At 45.9% G+C, this 19,552-nt stretch overlaps 1 protein-coding gene across 1 annotated transcript in view; it reads left to right on the forward strand.

Annotated features, from left to right (window-relative positions):
• PRSS54 (serine protease 54) overlaps nt 1-19,536 on the forward strand; it is a 24,331-nt gene extending 4,795 nt beyond the window's left edge. The window contains exons 2-6 of the mRNA XM_063437971.1: nt 13,697-13,854; nt 13,953-14,124; nt 15,195-15,471; nt 18,463-18,591; nt 19,119-19,536. Of these exons, the coding sequence (XP_063294041.1) occupies nt 13,725-13,854; nt 13,953-14,124; nt 15,195-15,471; nt 18,463-18,591; nt 19,119-19,511 (1,101 nt within the window). The 5' untranslated portion in view covers nt 13,697-13,724 and the 3' untranslated portion in view covers nt 19,512-19,536. The remainder of the gene's footprint in view (nt 1-13,696; nt 13,855-13,952; nt 14,125-15,194; nt 15,472-18,462; nt 18,592-19,118) is intronic.
• The last annotated feature ends 16 nt before the right edge of the window (nt 19,537-19,552 follow it).

Consider the following 19,552-nt stretch of genomic DNA (forward strand, 5'->3'; position numbering starts at 1 on the left):
GGACTCCAGAGGCACCAGCAGCTTCAAATATCTGTTTGCTGCTATGTAATGGTATCTTAGCAGCTGCTCTCTTGATCCGATGCATGGATCTGGCAGAAATCTTCCTCAATGTGCCTTTATCAGCACAAACCCGTCTGTGCTCTGAATCAGCCACAAATCTCTTAATAGTGCGATGATCACACTTAAGTTTTCATGAAATATCTAATGTTTTCATACCTCGTCCAAGGTATTGAACTATTTCATTCTTTTCGGCAGCAGAGAGATCATTTTTCTTCCCCATATTGCATGAAAATGGTGCTCTGCTTAATAATGCGGGACACCCTCTTTTAGTAGTTTTTCCTTAAATTGGGCTCACCTGGCAATCTAATTACCACAGGTGTCCGAGATAGTTTTCAGTGATCAAAAGAGCCCTGAGACACAATGCCATCCATGAGTTAAACTACAAAACAAAATATTTAATCTTTGTGACACTTCAAATAGAATTTGCATAATAATTTGGAACAGGGTGTAGAGCTATTATGATTCCTAACCCCTTGGCGCACCCTATTGTTCTGTGTAATGGCTACCCAGATTATAGAGGGTTATCTGCCATTGGAGACGTCCTTTTTCACAGCAATATGCTGTGCTGTAGTGTAGTTACGATATCCCATCCGATGGATCAGAGTAGAGAGAGAAGCAGAGCTCTTAAAATAGCTAGTGATTAAACTGAGCAGATTCCTTTTCAATAACGAGATGAGGCTACATTTTGAAGGGTTAAGCAGAACCGATTTAATGACCACACAAGCAGTTTCTTTTATGCAGGTTTTACAGTAAGGTTACCACCCACGTGGACCTTGTGGGGCACTGAAGGTGAACATACAGCAGCCAATCAGTTACAGATTTACAGTAAAAGCACACCCATTAATCACTGTACATTCCTCCCCTCTGCTTAGGAGATAATTGAGTTAATCGTTATACCAGCTCAATTATCTCTAAGCTAAAAAATTTACTTTTTCACATTTTCTGTAACTCTAAAACTAATCATATGATTTTAACAAAAGTTATTTTTTTATAAACAGTACAATCAGGGAAACAACATAACCAACATAACTGAAAATGAGTCGAACTGGACCAGTGGTTCGGGAGTTAGTAAAAAGGTGGATGTGACCGACCGCTCGCACATTTCCCTGCCCAAAGCAGTTCCACAAGTTCAGTCTGTGCGGCCTATTTTCCCTTGACAATAAGTCTAAAGCACATGAACGGAACCGTTCGTGTCTGCCCTCAATGGATACATGTTGTTCGGATAAATATACTGCCGAAATAGCGCCTTGTTCGTATGATTCAGCTGTGTTCGTGGAAAAAGGTAGCCGAAATTAGTTTCACGCGGTCGACGACCAAACACCGCTGAGTGCGTTCGACTTGACAAATGGCCTCCGCCACGTGTTCGCACACATGAACGCCGACCACCCTGTTAATACCTTAGAATGTTGAGGTGTTTGCGTTTTTTACAGGTCAAGAGAGTTGATTGGTGCCACACTCCTGCTCTGGGTGGTCGTTCGTTCGACAAAATATTCGGTATTCGAATGGTTCTGGCCAAATTCACGATCAGTCACTTTGGGTGAATGCAAATAAACTAATGGTCTTTGTTCTCAGCGCCATGAGGCAAATATAGGGACTGAAAAAGGTTTTTTTGTGCACACAGTTGGGCTAGGGTTTCCAGGCAATAACAGGGGTTCTGTAACACGGCTCCCCTTTGTGGAACACCCCGGTAGACCCGGCTTGATCCTTTTCGGGTCAGCTTGGGGATGTCCGGGCTGCTACTAGGGTATAAGTTCTGTTTGCCTGGACAGTCCGTCTGCGTTACCGTTGTGCTTGCAGGCCGATACCGGATCGAAAAGTTATAGGGTTGGAGGGCCAAGCTCCATCTCTGTAGCCGGCCATTGTCGCCTGCCACTCGGTTCAGCCAGACAAGAGGATTGTGGTTGGTGATGCAAGGGCCAGGCATTCCTTTTCCACTGCCGCGTAGCTCACATCCCTGGGTAACAATTCTCAGCTAATATAAACCTCTCGTGCTCATCCCCCCCAGTCTCAGCTTTCTCCCGGTATTTTTGAAGGAAAGGGTCCTCTCTGGTTTCCCTCCCAAACTCCTCAGGGGTATCCCTAGCTACAGTCAGGGGAAGGGTTGGTGGGGTGCTTACCTGGGTTTTCCGTCCTGGTGTGGAGTGTTCGGCAACACAGGTCTGAGATTGGGTGGTCACCGGGCAAGCAGGAGTAGTTGTGGTGGGCAAATAAGCAGAAGCCAGGGGCCCAATGTCGTTGCCTGGCAAGACTTCAGTGGGTAACTTATCCATGATCCCCACGGTGGTTTGTCCAGATCCAACTCCCCAGTCTAGGTGTACCCAGGCAGTAGGGAGGTAAAAGACAGCTCCTCCAGCAACACGGACAGCAACAGTGCGGTTGGACAGGTGCTCTGGCTTGACCAAATGTCGTTGCACCAGAGTGATGGTTGCGCCTGTCTCCCTCAGGCCTTGGGCTACCTGACCATTCATCCGTACCTCTAGGCGATGTTGTTGGCGGTTGTCCGGCGATGCAGCTTGCACAGGGTCAGCCTCATATAGTATGCCCAGACATTCCTCGGTGCCCAGCTCGGTTTCCATGCAATGAACAGCTGGGGTACGAGAGGTTGCAGTCTCGGTTGTAAGGGAAGGACGTCTCCAGTATAGAGCGGAGGATCCCAAGGGGCAGTATCTGGCAATATGCCCAGTATTGTGGCACCGATGACAGGAGGTCTTGGAAAAGTCTTGGGTGTAGTTATTGGACCCCTGGGGCGAGGGGGCCTTGGGGGTACAGAGCATGGAACTCCGGGCGAGTGGTTGGAGCTGGGGTACGATGTTACACACGAGCAAGTTGTCAAGGGTACTTTGGCTCACCTTTCGGGTTTCAGCGTTTTTCATCCGCTAACCGGGCAGCGTCCTTTATGGTGAGGGGACGGCGGTCTCGTACCCAGTCTTGTAGGTCAGTGGATAAATCCTGGATAAAATGTTCCATTAAGAATAATTGTAACACTTCCTCTCCGTGTTGGCATGGCACCCTTTAACCCAGTAGGATGCCACTCGATGCAGTCGGCAGGCCCATTCCATGTGGGAATCCACAGCCCTTTTCTTTAATTCCCTAAAGTGGCGGCGGTAGGTCTCCGGAGTCACAGCATACCTGGTGAGGAGGGCATTCTTGACCAGCTGGTACTGGTCATGTCCCCTGGAGTGTGAGCCCGAAAGGCTTTGTTTGCTTTTCCGAACAGCTTCCCGGATAGTATAGTCAGTGGCGTCTCTAGGATTCATTTTTAGGGGGGGGGGCACAGGGTGGGCCAGGGACAAAAGTAGGGGGGCACATTCAACCCCGCCCTCGCCGCAGTTTGACCCCGCCCCTACCACATGTTAAGCCCCGCCCCCGACAAAATATGTTGTTTTTTGTTTTTTTATAATCCCTGGTGGAGGATTCATTATTTTTCACCAGGGATTATTAAAAACCAAACACATTTCCTTTGATACAGTGCCATAGTTACCAACATTTGAAAAAAAATTCCAAGGACATTTTGCAGCACAGCTATCAATTACTGTCTGTGTATAATATCCCTGGACAGTCAGTGCTCCCTGTATAGTGCTGCTCTCTGTATAATACATGGCTGTGTGTATAATATCCCTGGACAGTCAGTGCTCTCTGTATAATACATGGCTGTGTGTATAATATCCCTGGACAGTCAGTGCTCTCTGTATAATACATGGCTGTGTGTATAATATCCCTGGACAGTCAGTGCTCTCTGTATAATACATGGCTGTGTGTATAATATCCCTGGACAGTCAGTGCTCCCTGTATAGTGCTGCTCTCTGTATAATACATGGCTGTGTGTATAATATCCTGGGACAGTCAGTGCTCCCCGTATAGTGCTGCTCTCTGTATAATACATGGCTGTGTGTATAATATCCCAGGACAGTCAGTGCTCTCTGTATAGTGCTGCTCGCTGTATAATACAGGGTTGTGTGTATAATAAATTGGGACAGTCAGTGCTCCCTGTATAGTGCTGCTCTCTGTATAATACATGGCTGTGTGTATAATATCCTGGGACAGTCAGTGCTCCCTGTATAGTGCTGCTCTCTGTATAATACATTGCTGTGTGTATAATATCCTGGGACAGTCAGTGCTCCCTGTATAGTGCTGCTCTCTGTATAATACATGGCTGTGTGTATAATATCCCAGGACAGTCAGTGCTCTCTGTATAGTGCTGCTCGCTGTATAATACAGGGTTGTGTGTATAATAAATTGGGACAGTCAGTGCTCCCTGTATAGTGCTGCTCTCTGTATAATACATGGCTGTGTGTATAATATCCTGGGACAGTCAGTGCTCCCTGTATAGTGCTGCTCTCTGTATAATACAGGGCTGTGTGTATAATATCCCAGGACAGTCAGTGCTCCCTGTATAGTGCTGCTCGCTGTATAATACATGGCTGTGTGTATAATATCCTGGGACAGTCAGTGCTCCCCGTATAGTGCTGCTCTCTGTATAATACATGGCTGTGTGTATAATATCCCTGGACAGTCAGTGCTCCCTGTACAGTGCTGCTCTCTGTATAATACAGGGTTGTGTGTATAATAAATTGGGACAGTCAGTGCTCCCTGTATAGTGCTGCTCTCTGTATAATACATGGCTGTGTGTATAATATCCCTGGACAGTCAGTGCTCCCTGTATAGTGCTGCTCTCTGTATAATACAGGGTTGTGTGTATAATAAATTGGGACAGTCAGTGCTCCCTGTATAGTGCTGCTCTCTGTATAATACATGGCTGTGTGTATAATATCCTGGGACAGTCAGTGCTCCCCGTATAGTGCTGCTCTCTGTATAATACATGGCTGTGTGTATAATATCCTGGGACAGTCAGTGCTCCCCGTATAGTGCTGCTCTCTGTATAATACATGGCTGTGTGTATAATATCCCAGGACAGTCAGTGCTCCCTGTACAGTGCTGCTCTCTGTATAATACATGGCTGTGTGTATAATATCCTGGGACAGTCAGTGCTCCCTGTATAGTGCTGCTCTCTGTATAATACAGGGTTGTGTGTATAATAAATTGGGACAGTCAGTGCTCCCTGTATAGTGCTGCTCTCTGTATAATACATGGCTGTGTGTATAATATCCTGGGACAGTCAGTGCTCCCCGTATAGTGCTGCTCTCTGTATAATACATGGCTGTGTGTATAATATCCTGGGACAGTCAGTGCTCCCCGTATAGTGCTGCTCTCTGTATAATACATGGCTGTGTGTATAATATCCTGGGACAGTCAGTGCTCCCTGTATAGTGCTGCTCTCTGTATAATACATGGCTGTGTGTATAATATCCTGGGACAGTCAGTGCTCCCTGTATAGTGTTGCTCTCTGTATAATACATGGCTGTGTGTATAATATCCTGGGACAGTCAGTGCTCCCTGTATAGTGCTGCTCTCTGTATAATACAGGGCTGTGTGTATAATATCCCAGGACAGTCAGTGCTCCCTGTATAGTGCTGCTCGCTGTATAATACATGGCTGTGTGTATAATATCCTGGGACAGTCAGTGCTCCCTGTATAGTGCTGCTCTCTGTATAATACATGGCTGTGTGTATAATATCCCTGGACAGTCAGTGCTCCCTGTACAGTGCTGCTCTCTGTATAATACAGGGTTGTGTGTATAATAAATTGGGACAGTCAGTGCTCCCTGTATAGTGCTGCTCTCTGTATAATACATGGCTGTGTGTATAATATCCCTGGACAGTCAGTGCTCCCTGTATAGTGCTGCTCTCTGTATAATACAGGGTTGTGTGTATAATAAATTGGGACAGTCAGTGCTCCCTGTATAGTGCTGCTCTCTGTATAATACATGGCTGTGTGTATAATATCCTGGGACAGTCAGTGCTCCCCGTATAGTGCTGCTCTCTGTATAATACATGGCTGTGTGTATAATATCCTGGGACAGTCAGTGCTCCCCGTATAGTGCTGCTCTCTGTATAATACATGGCTGTGTGTATAATATCCCAGGACAGTCAGTGCTCCCTGTACAGTGCTGCTCTCTGTATAATACATGGCTGTGTGTATAATATCCTGGGACAGTCAGTGCTCCCTGTATAGTGCTGCTCTCTGTATAATACAGGGTTGTGTGTATAATAAATTGGGACAGTCAGTGCTCCCTGTATAGTGCTGCTCTCTGTATAATACATGGCTGTGTGTATAATATCCTGGGACAGTCAGTGCTCCCCGTATAGTGCTGCTCTCTGTATAATACATGGCTGTGTGTATAATATCCTGGGACAGTCAGTGCTCCCCGTATAGTGCTGCTCTCTGTATAATACATGGCTGTGTGTATAATATCCCAGGACAGTCAGTGCTCCCTGTACAGTGCTGCTCTCTGTATAATACATGGCTGTGTGTATAATATCCTGGGACAGTCAGTGCTCCCTGTATAGTGCTGCTCTCTGTATAATACAGGGTTGTGTGTATAATAAATTGGGACAGTCAGTGCTCCCTGTATAGTGCTGCTCTCTGTATAATACATGGCTGTGTGTATAATATCCTGGGACAGTCAGTGCTCCCCGTATAGTGCTGCTCTCTGTATAATACATGGCTGTGTGTATAATATCCCAGGACAGTCAGTGCTCCCTGTATAGTGCTGCTCTCTGTATAATACATGGCTGTGTGTATAGTATCCCAGGACAGTCAGTGCTCCCTGTATAGTGCTGCTCTCTGTATAATACATGGCTGTGTGTATAATATCCTGGGACAGTCAGTGCTCCCTGTATAGTGCTGCTCTCTGTATAATACATGGCTGTGTGTATAATATCCCAGGACAGTCAGTGCTCCCTGTATAGTGCTGCTCTCTGTATAATACATGGCTGTGTGTATAATATCCTGGGACAGTCAGTGCTCCCTGTATAGTGCTGCTCTCTGTATAATACATGGCTGTGTGTATAATATCCCAGGACAGTCAGTGCTCCCTGTATAGTGCTGCTCTCTGTATAATACATGGCTGTGTGTATAATATCCTGGGACAGTCAGTGCTCCCCGTATAGTGCTGCTCTCTGTATAATACATGGCTGTGTGTATAATATCCTGGGACAGTCAGTGCTCCCTGTATAGTGCTGCTCTCTGTATAATACAGGTCTGTGTGTATAATATCCTGGGACAGTCAGTGCTCCCTGTATAGTGCTGTTCTCTGTATAATACAGGTCTGTGTGTATAATATCCCAGGACAGTCAGTGCTCCCTGTATAGTGCTGCTCTCTGTATAATACATGGCTGTGTGTATAATATCCTGGGACAGTCAGTGCTCCCCATATAGTGCTGCTCTCTGTATAATACATGGCTGTGTGTATAATATCCTGGGACAGTCAGTGCTCCCTGTACAGTGCTGCTCTCTGTATAATACATGGCTGTGTGTATAATATCCCAGGACAGTCAGTGCTCCCTGTATAGTGCTGCTCTCTGTATAATACATGGCTGTGTGTATAATATCCTGGGACAGTCAGTGCTCCCTGTATAGTGTTGCTCTCTGTATAATACATGGCTGTGTGTATAATATCCTGGGACAGTCAGTTCTCCCTGTATAGTGTTGCTCTATGTATAATACATGGCTGTGTGTATAATATCCTGGGACAGTCAGTGCTCCCTGTATAGTGCTGCTCTCTGTATAATACATGGCTGTGTGTATAATATCCTGGGACAGTCAGTGCTCCCTGTATAGTGCTGCTCTCTGTATAATACATGGCTGTGTGTATAATATCCTGGGACAGTCAGTGCTCCCTGTATAGTGCTGCTCTCTGTATAATACATGGCTGTGTGTATAATATCCTGGGGCAGTCAGTGCTCCCTGTATAGTGCTGCTCTATGTATAATACATGGCTGTGTGTATAATATCCTGGGACAGTCAGTGCTCCCTGTATAGTGCTGCTCTCTGTATAATACATGGCTGTGTGTATAATATCCTGGGACAGTCAGTGCTCCCTGTATAGTGCTGCTCTCTGTATAATACATGGCTGTGTGTATAATATCCCAAGACAGAGAGCAGCACTATACAGGGAACACTGATTGTCCCAGGATATTATACACACACAGATCTGTATTATACAGAGAACAGCACTATAGTATTATACAGATAGCTGAGCATATACCCCATGTCTCAATCTCTAGACTACTAGTACCTGTCAACAGCAGCTCCCAGACGCGTGTAACAGGGCTAAAGTGTGCGGCAGCTCACACAGATGATTCAGCGGTAAGCGCACTCGCTGGCAGAGCCAAACTGAGAATCCAAAGCAGCCCTGGAAAAAAAATGTATGCCATTTATACAAGTCAATATGTAGATATTGTACAGTAAGCACACAAGCTCACTGACATGCGCAAATAGGCTCACTGACAGACAAAACTCTCTGACTCACACACAAGCTTACTACAGACAAACTCACTTGTATAAACACAAGGCTCACTACAAAGAAGTTCAGGGACACACACAAGCTCACTAAAGACAAGCTCACTGACACACACATGCTCACTAAATAGAAGCTTACTGACACACAAAAGCAGTACCATCTTAACAGCGTTAAGAGCCCCCGGGCAAAGCAGTGCACTGGGGCTCTTCCTACACAACAACTCAGAGTAATAAAAATTTTAATTATTGATAGACTACTGAGTACATACACACAGTACACTGAATACATACACACACACACACAGAGACTACTGAATGCACACAGGTGTTGCTGAATGCACACAGGCTGATTTATACACGTACACACAGACTGCTGAGTCCATACACACACACACACACACAGAGACTGCTGAGTCCATACACACACACAGACAGACTGCTGAGTCCATACACACACACACAGACTGCAGAGTCCAGACACACACACACAGCTGAGTCCATACACACACACACACACACACACACACACACAGACTGCAGAGTCCATACACACACACAGACTGCAGAGTCCATACACACACACACATACAGACTGCTGAGTCCAGACACACACACACAGCTGAGTCCAAACACACACACACACACACAGACTGCTGAGTCCATACACACACACACACACACACAGACTGCAGAGTCCATACACACACACACATACAGACTGCTGAGTCCAGACACACACACACAGCTGAGTCCAGACACACTCACAGACTGCTGAGTCCATACACACACACACACATACAGACTGCCGAGTCCATGCACACACACATACAGACTGCTGAGTCCAGACACACACACACACACACAGACTGCTGAGTCCATACACACACACACACAGACTGCTGAGTCCATACTGTCACGGTAATATACCCCAACATGCAAGAATAGTCCAGATAGTCTAGAGGCAAGAAAACAAGATACGTCTTACCGGACCTTAGAATGGCCGGACTTAGACGAGTACAAGCAAAGACAGAGTCCAGAACAAGCAGAGGTCAAGGGAACCGAGAGACAGCGTAAAGTAGAACAAGCCAGGGACTGGTACACAGGAGAGCAAACCGGCGGAGATACAAGCAAGGATAAAGAGAAAGCGGAGTCAGGAACAAAGCCAAGGTCAAGCACCAGAAAACCAACTGAACGATACAAGCACTAAAGGGAACTGAACAGAAACCACGATAGGGCAAGGTACAAAGGAAACAGGGGAGTATAAATACCCTAGAGTTCACTTTGATTGGCCCCTGTCATATCCACGCCCCCAAAATGTGAGTGTATGGGGAATGTGGCATGACAGGAGCCAATGGGAGACTGTTTTAATTTTCGTCTCCCACTGTCCCTTTAAGAGCGCGCCCGAGACACGTGGCGCGCTCTTAGTGTCAGGCAGGACACGTGACCACTTCTCGCGGTCACTGCCTGCCTTCCTGATCTCGTCGTCGGATGAGCCGCGCGCGGCTCGTGCAGGAGCATGACCGCGAGCGGCGAGAAGAGAGGACTGCGGCCGGCCCCTGGAGAGGATAAGTACCGCTACACACACACACACACACACACAGAGACTGCTGAGTCCAGACATACACACACAGACTGCTGAGTCCATACACACACACACACACAGACTGCTGAGTCCATACACACACACACACACACAGACTGTTGAGTCCATACACACACACATACAGGGAGGCGGGGCTTCGTTTGGGGGGTGGCCTGTGTCGGGGAGCCTGTCAGTGCTCTCTCCGGCCACAGACAGCCTCCAGCTGAGCTGAGCTGCTCTCTCCTGCATTCCCTCGGGCTGTCACAGACTGTTACAGCCCGAGGGAATAGAATCTAAACACATGGCCAGCAGGTTGCTGGCATTTGGGGGGGGGCAAGGGGGGGCACAGCATGATGTAGGGGGGCCATGGCCCCCTCTGGCCCCCCCCTAGCGACGCCACTGAGTATAGTGACCCATTGGTCGGGGGTACCTGGTGTAGTCAGCTAGGTACCCATCAATCTCATCCTCATTCTCCATGAAAGCTTTAAAGGCTGTGAACGGGACCTTCCTTGCAGCTGCTGTCGGAGGATGGGTAGGAACTGTGGGTATAACAGGCTTTTTTTTGTGCCCTTACCATCTGTAGCTCGTGCTCCCTCCTTCTTTCAATCTCCGCTTTGACTTCTAGGAATGTCCGGTTAATCCGTTCCTCTGATGGGGCTGGGTACATGGCCAGCCTCCTCTGAACGATGTGGTTGATTTCGGCATCCTCGCTGTTCTGGAAATTCTGTTCGGGGATTTCCATAGACCGATCCATTTTGTCTAACTCCAGCAGGTTAGCAATTAGTTCTCTCTGCGGTCAGTTACTGGCGCTCCGTCCTCGGCTCTCTGGCAGATCCTTCAGCGTGGGTCTTTTCAGCTTGGCATACTGGTTCTCCATTCAGCACTTGCTCTGTGGATGAAAGGACCATCCCGCCGCTGCCACCAATGTAACGGCTACCCAGATTGTAGAGGGGTATCTGCCATTGGAGAGGTCCTTTTTCCCGGCAAGATGCTGTGCTGTTGTGTAGTTACGATATCTTATCTTGTGGATCAGAGTAGAGAGAGGAGCAGAGCTCTTAAAAGAGCTAGTGATTAAGCTGAGCAGGTTCCCTTTCAATAACGAGACAAGGCTACGTTTTAAAGGGTTAAGCAGAACCGATTTAATGACCACACAAGCAGTTTCTTTTATGCAGGTTTTACAGTAAGGTTACCACCCACGTGGACCTTGTGGGGCACTGAAGGTGAACATACAGCAGCCAATCAGTTACAGATTTACAGTAAAAGCACACCCATTAATCACTGTACATTTCTACCCTCTGATTAGGAGATAATTGAGTTAATCGTTATACCAGCTCAATTATCTCCAAGCTAAAAAATATACGTTTTCACATTTTCTGTAACTCTAATACTATACATATGATTTTAACATAAGTTACATTTTTATAAACAGTACAATCGGGGAAACAACATATCCAATAATGAGTCGAATTGGACCAGTGGTTCGGGAGTTAGTAAAAAGGTGGATGTGACCAACCGCTCGCACATTTCCCTGCCCAAAGCAGTTCCACAAGTTCAGTCTGTGCGGTCTATTTTCCCTTCAAAATAAGTCTAAAGTACACGAACGGAACCGTTCGAGTCTGCCCTCAATGGATACAGGTTGTTCAGATGAAAATACTCTTGAAATAGCACCTTGTTCGTATGATTCTAGTCGAACGCACAGAAGGTAGAAGGAGTATCTTCTAGGCGGATAGGGGCCATTATATCGTCTGTGGTATAGCTAACCTGAAGGTTTAAGTCGTAGAGAGGACTCGTCGTCCCATATATTACTGATATATAGTGGGTTTCCATTGGGTCTCATTGCCTCGCGCGGGTCCTGTTTTGCCGTGCGGGCGGTAAAATCTGTTGGTTTAGTCTATAGTAGTGGGCATTAACAAATTAGCGGAGCATCCGTATAGCACCTGAGGCCCAAGCCTGCCATACCCTCCCGTTTAATTGTTGTTGAGACTAGTGTGCACGGGCAATGAGGTCAGACACTTGCGTGGGATCAGGGAAAGAGAGCAAGTGGTGTAGAAAGGAGAACACAAAAATAGAAGGAGAGAGGGAGAGAAAAAAAAGGGGGGGGAAGGGGGAAGGGGGGATCTCAAGGAGCACCCTCGCCGTGCCCGTGGTAGATTCGGATCCGAGGTGTTCCGTGCAGTGAGGCGTCACCTGCCCTGGGGCGCAGGTGGATGTGGGGGGGGTTTAGAGGGGCATCCCTCACGGGCCACGCCCCCGCCTGTCCCCCACACCCTGGCCCGCCACGTAAGCTAGCCACGGCCGCCACCTCTCAACATGCTTCTCCTCCATACCTATCAATGAAGCGTGGATCGATTTTGCCCTGTATATCTCCTCCACCCGTTCCATCCATAGTCCAATCGTCGGGGTTACATCTTGCTTCCAGTGCAGTGGGATCAGAGCCTTGGCGGCGTTCAACAGGTGTCGGAGTATAGATCTTCTATACACCCCGATGGTGTCTGTTGTGGAGTGTAGGAGAGCTGCCTCTCTATCGAACCTGCCGTCCGACCCCAATATTTCCTCCGTTCGTCGTTTGACCTCGTCCCAAAATGGCGTGATGCGTGGGCATTCCCACCAGATATGTAGAATCATTCCACGCCCCTCCCCGCATCTCCAGCATGTGTCGGGTACCGCCAGGAAGATCCTGTGCAGGCTGTCGGGACTGAAAAATGGGTTTTTGTGCACACGGTTGGGCTAGGGTTTCCATGCAATAACAGGGGTTCTGTTACATTCTGTATTACTGTTATTTACTTTGCGTTTTTGGGAGAGACTAACCCGTTTAGGTGTGCTGCCTTGCCCACCTCTAACTCAGCGCTATTCCACTACTTGATTTTCAGTGGGCAAAAATAGCTGATCTGAAAGAATCTCCAATTCAGCCACAGTCATGGGCGTACGCAGGAATTGTTCCAGGGGGAAGGGGGCATAATTGTAATGACATCCATGCTTGACAGTGTCATGAAAGGGAAGGGGCATACTCATCACATACATTCAGGGTGAATAGCGTTTTCACAACTATGGTGTCAGGAATATATGTTTGTATTCCTGACACTATAGTGTTCCTTTAAGCAAATTAAAGGAACATTCTGGGTGCTCTCTTTCCTTTAACCCCTTAAGGACCAAACTTCTGGAATAAAAGGGAATCATGACATATCACACATGTCATGTGTCCTTAAGGGGTTAAGGGGTTAAACCGCTTTCAAATGGTTTAACCCCAAAGGCTTCCAACAGCTCCAATTCGCTCAGTGGTATGCCCCACTTACCTGATCTATAGGCTGTCTCCCCTCTCCAATGCCTCACTTACCTGATCTATAGGCGGTTTCTCCCCCCCCCATCACTCACTTACCTGATCTATAGGCTGTCTCTCCCCCATCCCTCACTTACCTGATCTATAGGCTGTATCTCACCCCCATGCCTCACTTACCTGATCTATAGGCTGTCTCTCACCCCCATGCCTCACTTACCTGATCTATAGGCTGTCTCTCCCCCATCCCTCACTTACCTGATCTGTAGGCTGCCCCCCATCCCTCACTTACCTGATCTGTAGGCTGCCCTCCCCAATCCCTCACTTTGCTTCAATGTTGCCATTTGGAATAAAATAGTAAAAATTCAGAGTGAATTACCGTGTTTATTTTGCAGACATACCTTGATTTTAAATTGCAGAGATGTGACACCAGGAGCTGTGTGCTCCATGATTGAGGAGAAAGTGGCAGAACCAATGCATCATCGCTGGGAGCCTTTCAGAGATTTCCTGTCTATTGGTCACCTCAGCCTGATACTTTCATTTCTCCTGTCCATCTTCATCTCCCGTGGTTCTACTAGTAAGTATCAACTGGCCACAAACCTTTCCACAGATCTTGTGTTCCTGTCTAATGTGCACCTGGATTCTGACTTTTTCACCTGTGTGTTTGCTCCTTAGGATGTGGGACATATGAGGGTTTTTTTGCTGACAGCCTCAATAGCAGATTGTCTACTAGCACTTCATTCCCATGGCTCGTGTCTCTGCGCGGTCTGAATAGATCTCATCTAGCGGTGGGAACCATAATCAGCAGTTCGTGGATTGTAAGCGCACCTTCCAGCCTACATATAAGGTTTGCTTTTCAGAGCTGTGAGCAATGATGTGATGCACAAATCAGTAATCTGTATCACTGAATATGTTCTTGTACTCTAATACCCAAAGCCTTTCCAGTACTCCAATACCCAAAGCTAGTCCAGTACCCCAATACCTGGAGTCATTCCAGTGCCTCAATATCTGGAGCAATTCCAGTACCCCAATAGCCAGAGCCATTCCAGTACCCCAATCCCTGAATTTATTCCAGTACCCTAATACACAAAGCCATTCCAGTACCCCAATAGCCAGAGCCATTCCAGTACCCCAATCCCTGAATTAATTCCAGTACCCCAATACCCAAAGCCATTCCAGTACCCCAATCCCTGAATTTATTCCAGTACCCCAATAGCCAGAGCCATTCCAGTACCCCAATCCCTGAATTTATTCCAGTACCCCAATAGCCAGAGTCATTCCAGTACCCCAATCCCTGAATTTATTCCAGTACCCTAATACCCAAAGCCATTCCAGTACCCCAATACTTGGAACCATTCCAGTACCCCAATCCATTAATTTATTCCAATACTCCAATAGCCAGTCATTCCAGTACCCCAATAGCCAGAACCATTCCAGTACTCCAATCCCTGATTTTATTCCAGTACCCCAATAGCCAGAGTCATTCCAGTATTCCAATCCCTGAATTTATTCCAGTACCCCAATAGCCAGAGTCATTCCAGTACCCCAATCCCTGAATTTATTCCAGTACCCCAATAGCCAGAGTCATTCCAGTACCCCAATCCCTGAATTTATTCCAGTACCCCAATAGCCAGAGCCATTCCAGTACCCCAGTGAAAGGTGTGATATCATACTTCGCTGTCAATCGGTAGGCCTGTTGAGATTGAGAGCTGCTTTTTTGTTGGTGGAGGGTTTATGCTTAGAGAGTCATATAAATAGCAATTACAGGTGATGGTTCTCCACCAGCTGCTGAGTGGGATTTGGGCCTAAAAGACAGACAGTATTTTAGCTATAACGAATCAGATGACTAACTCTACAATGAGAAGTGACGCATGTAAATATTGTAGATCTCATCCTTGTTTCCCTCTCTTAATTTAGAAATAATCTGCAAGCTGTTGTGGGCATCACCCATCTGGGACCCCAGGAAAGCGAGAACCAATACTATCCCATCCGTAAGGTCATAGTTCATCCAGATTTTGATGAGGTTCTCCTTGTTAATGATTTGCTGCTGCTGCTGACAGAGCAACAGATTACATTTGGGCAGTGGGTACAGCCAATTTGCTTTCCTAATCAGGATCCCGAAAACAATGCCCTCGCCAGCTGCCAGGTGTCTGGCTGGAGGGGACCAACTGCAGGAGGATACCAAGTAGAGCAGGTGAGGAGGCGAAGGTATTTTATAATCTATGGAACACTTTAATCCTTTCAGATACAATGTGATTAATGAACCAATATCAATGGCATTCCACACAATGACTGCTCAAGGTATGGAGAATTGTTTGACTAGGTATGGAAGATGAGATTTTTTTTAAATGAGCTCCATTTGCCGCCTCTCACAGTTTGGATCTTTCCATTACATTCTTCATAACATTAGTTAATGTTTGAGGCTCTAACACCTGAATTTCTGCATGGATATTCTTTTGAGCTGCTCAAATGTACGCGGTTTGTTCGCATACACCCGGTCCTTCAAATATCCCCACAGGAAATAATCGGAAGCTGAAAGGTCGGGCGAATGTGGTGGCCATTTAATCTGGGAATTTCTTGAAATAATCCGCTGTATGGGCAATAGCCCCAACCTGTTGAAACCACATATTAAGACAATTTTCCACTGCAGAAAACATTTTCAATCATATCCCAATATTTCACCAATAAGCTTCCACTATTTTTACTCGTTCCTTTGTGAAATTACCTATGATGAATCTTCCAAGACACAGTTATATGTACCTGAAGCAAAATAATTGAAACTACTAACTAAGTAAGTTATTTGCCTGTCAAATCATACTGTGAAATATGGCCCATCCTGTGTTAGTCCAGTGTTTTGATTTCTGCGTGAACTGTGCCTTCTCTGTACAGGTTGTATGGAGTGCAAATAAATACATTCTTAAATCCATTAACTTCAAACGGCCATACATTGCTTTCTGCTGTTGATCCAAAACTTTTCTAGCCTAGCTTCATGACTACAATTTTCCATTCCCCTTATTCATTTTACAGCCCTCTTTGCACTTTTTCTAATGCCTTAATTTTTTTTTAAACACTGGTGCCCAAAATTACACCGAACATTCAAGGTCTTGCCATGCATTTGTAAAGCAGAAAAATAATAGCTTCATCACGTGATTTGATAGCCTGTTTTATTCAGTGAATAAGAGGTTAAAAGTGTTGAGATCTCCTCCTTCAAATACGATTGGAGCAATGACCATCTTAAATTCTTAGGAATCAATATCACCCCAACTTCAGCAAACCTCTATAAAACAAACTATCAAAAAACACTGACTGAAATAAAACATTTACTGCTAGGATGGAAGGGCAAAGGGAGAATAGCCGCAGTCAAAAATGATTGTCGTACCAAAACTGCAATATCTATTTAGAACATTACCCATAAAAATACCATCCAAATTCCTACAAGACGCGCAACAAATACTACTAAACTTCATATGGGACAAACACAAAGCGCGAGTGGCGAAGAGCATGCTATACATGCCACGCAAGAAAGGGGGAATGGGAGTACCCAACCTAGACAGCCCCCTATTAGCAGCTTGCCACTGAGATCACCCAACCCAATGGATGGAACTGGAGACACAACATGCTAATAATATACCCATCACTATATTGGCATGGCTTCCTCGACACAGCTGCTCCCAACCACAGCTTTAACCTTGTCCATATGGGACAGGTACTGCCGCACATTGGGCTAGTCAGGCAAAATATCGCCTGCCATGCCTATAAAGGCATTACATCATATGATACCAAACTTTAACTATACCTTGTGGCACCGACATGGAGTAACACACTTACACCAACTACTTCAGGAACATACGCTTAGAAGTCTCACAGATCTAACAGCATCTTACCATTTGACTCCAATGGCTTCATTCTACTATATGCAATTGCACTCATGGTTTATCAAGCAAACCTTAACAGGGACTGATAATGTACAAGGGCAACAGCTGACGGTGGTAGAGAAAATATGCTCACGCTTCTCAACCCCCCAAAAAACTTATCTCTGAACTTTACCAAACGATGCATACTCAAAAAGACCACACCAATTCATTGCAGCATGGGAGAGAGAATTCACATACGCTCTCGATAAGCAACAATGGAATAAAATTCTCCTTGCACATAACTCACTTTCCAAATGTGCCTCCCACATGGAACTATCCCGAAAAATCTTATACCGGTGGTACATAGTGCCTACACGTATAAAAGCAACTTACCCACAGGCCTCCGATATCTGTTGGAGATGCCAACAACACAAAGCTCCATATATGGTGGGATTGCCCCTCCCGAACCTCCTATTGGGACATCATAACTACCATTATCAAGACAGCACAAAAATGCTTCTACCCTGCAAACCAGAAACGTACCTTCTCCAACTTTTTCCGAAGGGAATGCAGGGTAGACAGAAATATTTAACTTACCACATACTTATGGCTGCATTAACTGTCATTAGCAGACACTGGAAATCCGCTATCCCGCCCACAATAACAGAATGTATACAAACGATAGAAACAACTAAGCTAGCAGCCAGACGCTCAAGTCACTCCAAAAAAGTTTGGTCACAAGCCTGGGAAACCTGGCAGTTATACATGGGGTGTGATAATATGCCCTCAAAATGAGCTGACTGTGGCAAAGACCTACGGACCGACAGCTGTGCCCTTTAGATAATAAAAACTGTAAATAATAATAAAAAACTGTAAATAAAAATAGTAACACTGTAAATAAAAATAACATACAAACGAAAGAATAAAAGTTCAATAGAAGCGACCACAAGAAGCCGACCGCCTGGGAGAACCCTACCCCCCACCCCTCATTTCTTCCCCTTGCCCCTCGCCCCCAATTCTGTCCTTCCTCCACCATTTCCCCCCCTTACCAGTGGTACATGAAATACTAAGACTCTACACCCTCTACCAAAGACAAACCCAGGTGACTGTGGACCCTGACAGGTTTAACGTGAGTCCTCCTTACTGTAACGCTAGACTAACCTGTATATGATAAATGTGTAAAATGCCCTCATGTCAATGTATAGAAGATACTTTACCTTACCACTGTTACCCATCCCTATTCTCTTCTGTACCCTTATAAAACTTTAATAAAAATTGTCGAAGTGAAAAAAAAAAAAGTGTTGAGATCTAAGTTGCCATCTTTGCTTTAGACAGGACTCTGTGGCACGGACGCCTGGTACAAGATCCCGGTAGATAACATAGCCCCGTGTCCCCTACGACATAATACGGCAACAGAGTGTTTTGGCTACTATGGTCAGGATCTCAGCCCTGGACAGGAGGTAAGACATCATGAGCATGGGATCTACATTGGTGCAGAATATAGAGTATATGAAAAGCCTCCCCCAGCACTGTTGGCACTCGGAGTGAAGGCAATGAGGCAGAGGATGGAGAGCCACAAGTAATGATAATTTAGCAGGTCCATCATGATTTTTACTATAGATTTGCTTTTTTTGGGGTTCTGCTAAATTAGACGAGTTATACTTGTGTAGGACACATTTAAACAATCTCTCTAAAGCTCATAGCACAGAGGGGTGATTTAGAATCCTGGTAAAGTGTAGAACTAACAAGGGGATTGCAGAATTTTAACCAGCATAACTAAACTGGAAAAAAACAACTCTTCAATTTTGCTAGTTTAGTTATTTTGCAATTACCCAGAAATTGGTGTGTGCCCCCACGCAGGGTGACATTCTGCATGTGGTGTAAGACATCTCTGGGATGTTTTCACAATGGTTAGTGTGTCTTGGTAAATCTGTCCCACAGACCTGCTTTCCTCCGTGAATGCATTGATTGTGTGTGTCTCCCACAGGTTAAAAAAGGGAATCCTGTGTCCTGTAAGATAACAGGCAGTGAGCGGTGGGTGCTGGCTGGAGTAATGACTGGTAACGGTGTGATGCCATATGGCCCTTTCCTTTACACACGAACGTCCCATTACACTGACTGGCTGAAAGCCTGTACCTCGAAGGAGGACGATTCTTTCGTGCCGTCAGTTAACATAATTAAAGTGATCATCAATGGCTCCCAAGCACGTTCCCTGTACAGATCCTCCAATACGAAGGCAGATAGTAATTCCAATGAATCGCCGCAGTTCTATGATTATTATACACTGAATGAAGAGCCGGACATAAATCCCGGACACAGAGTGCAGCCTGTCCGTGCCTTCACTTTGCTGCTGTACTGCTGGAAGACATGGGTGCAATAAGGTGGACAATGTTAAAATCATCTAATAAAAGGATCTCATGA

This window comes from Pelobates fuscus, chromosome 12, assembly GCF_036172605.1.
Source record: "Pelobates fuscus isolate aPelFus1 chromosome 12, aPelFus1.pri, whole genome shotgun sequence".
Classification (NCBI taxonomy): Eukaryota; Metazoa; Chordata; class Amphibia; order Anura; family Pelobatidae; genus Pelobates; species Pelobates fuscus.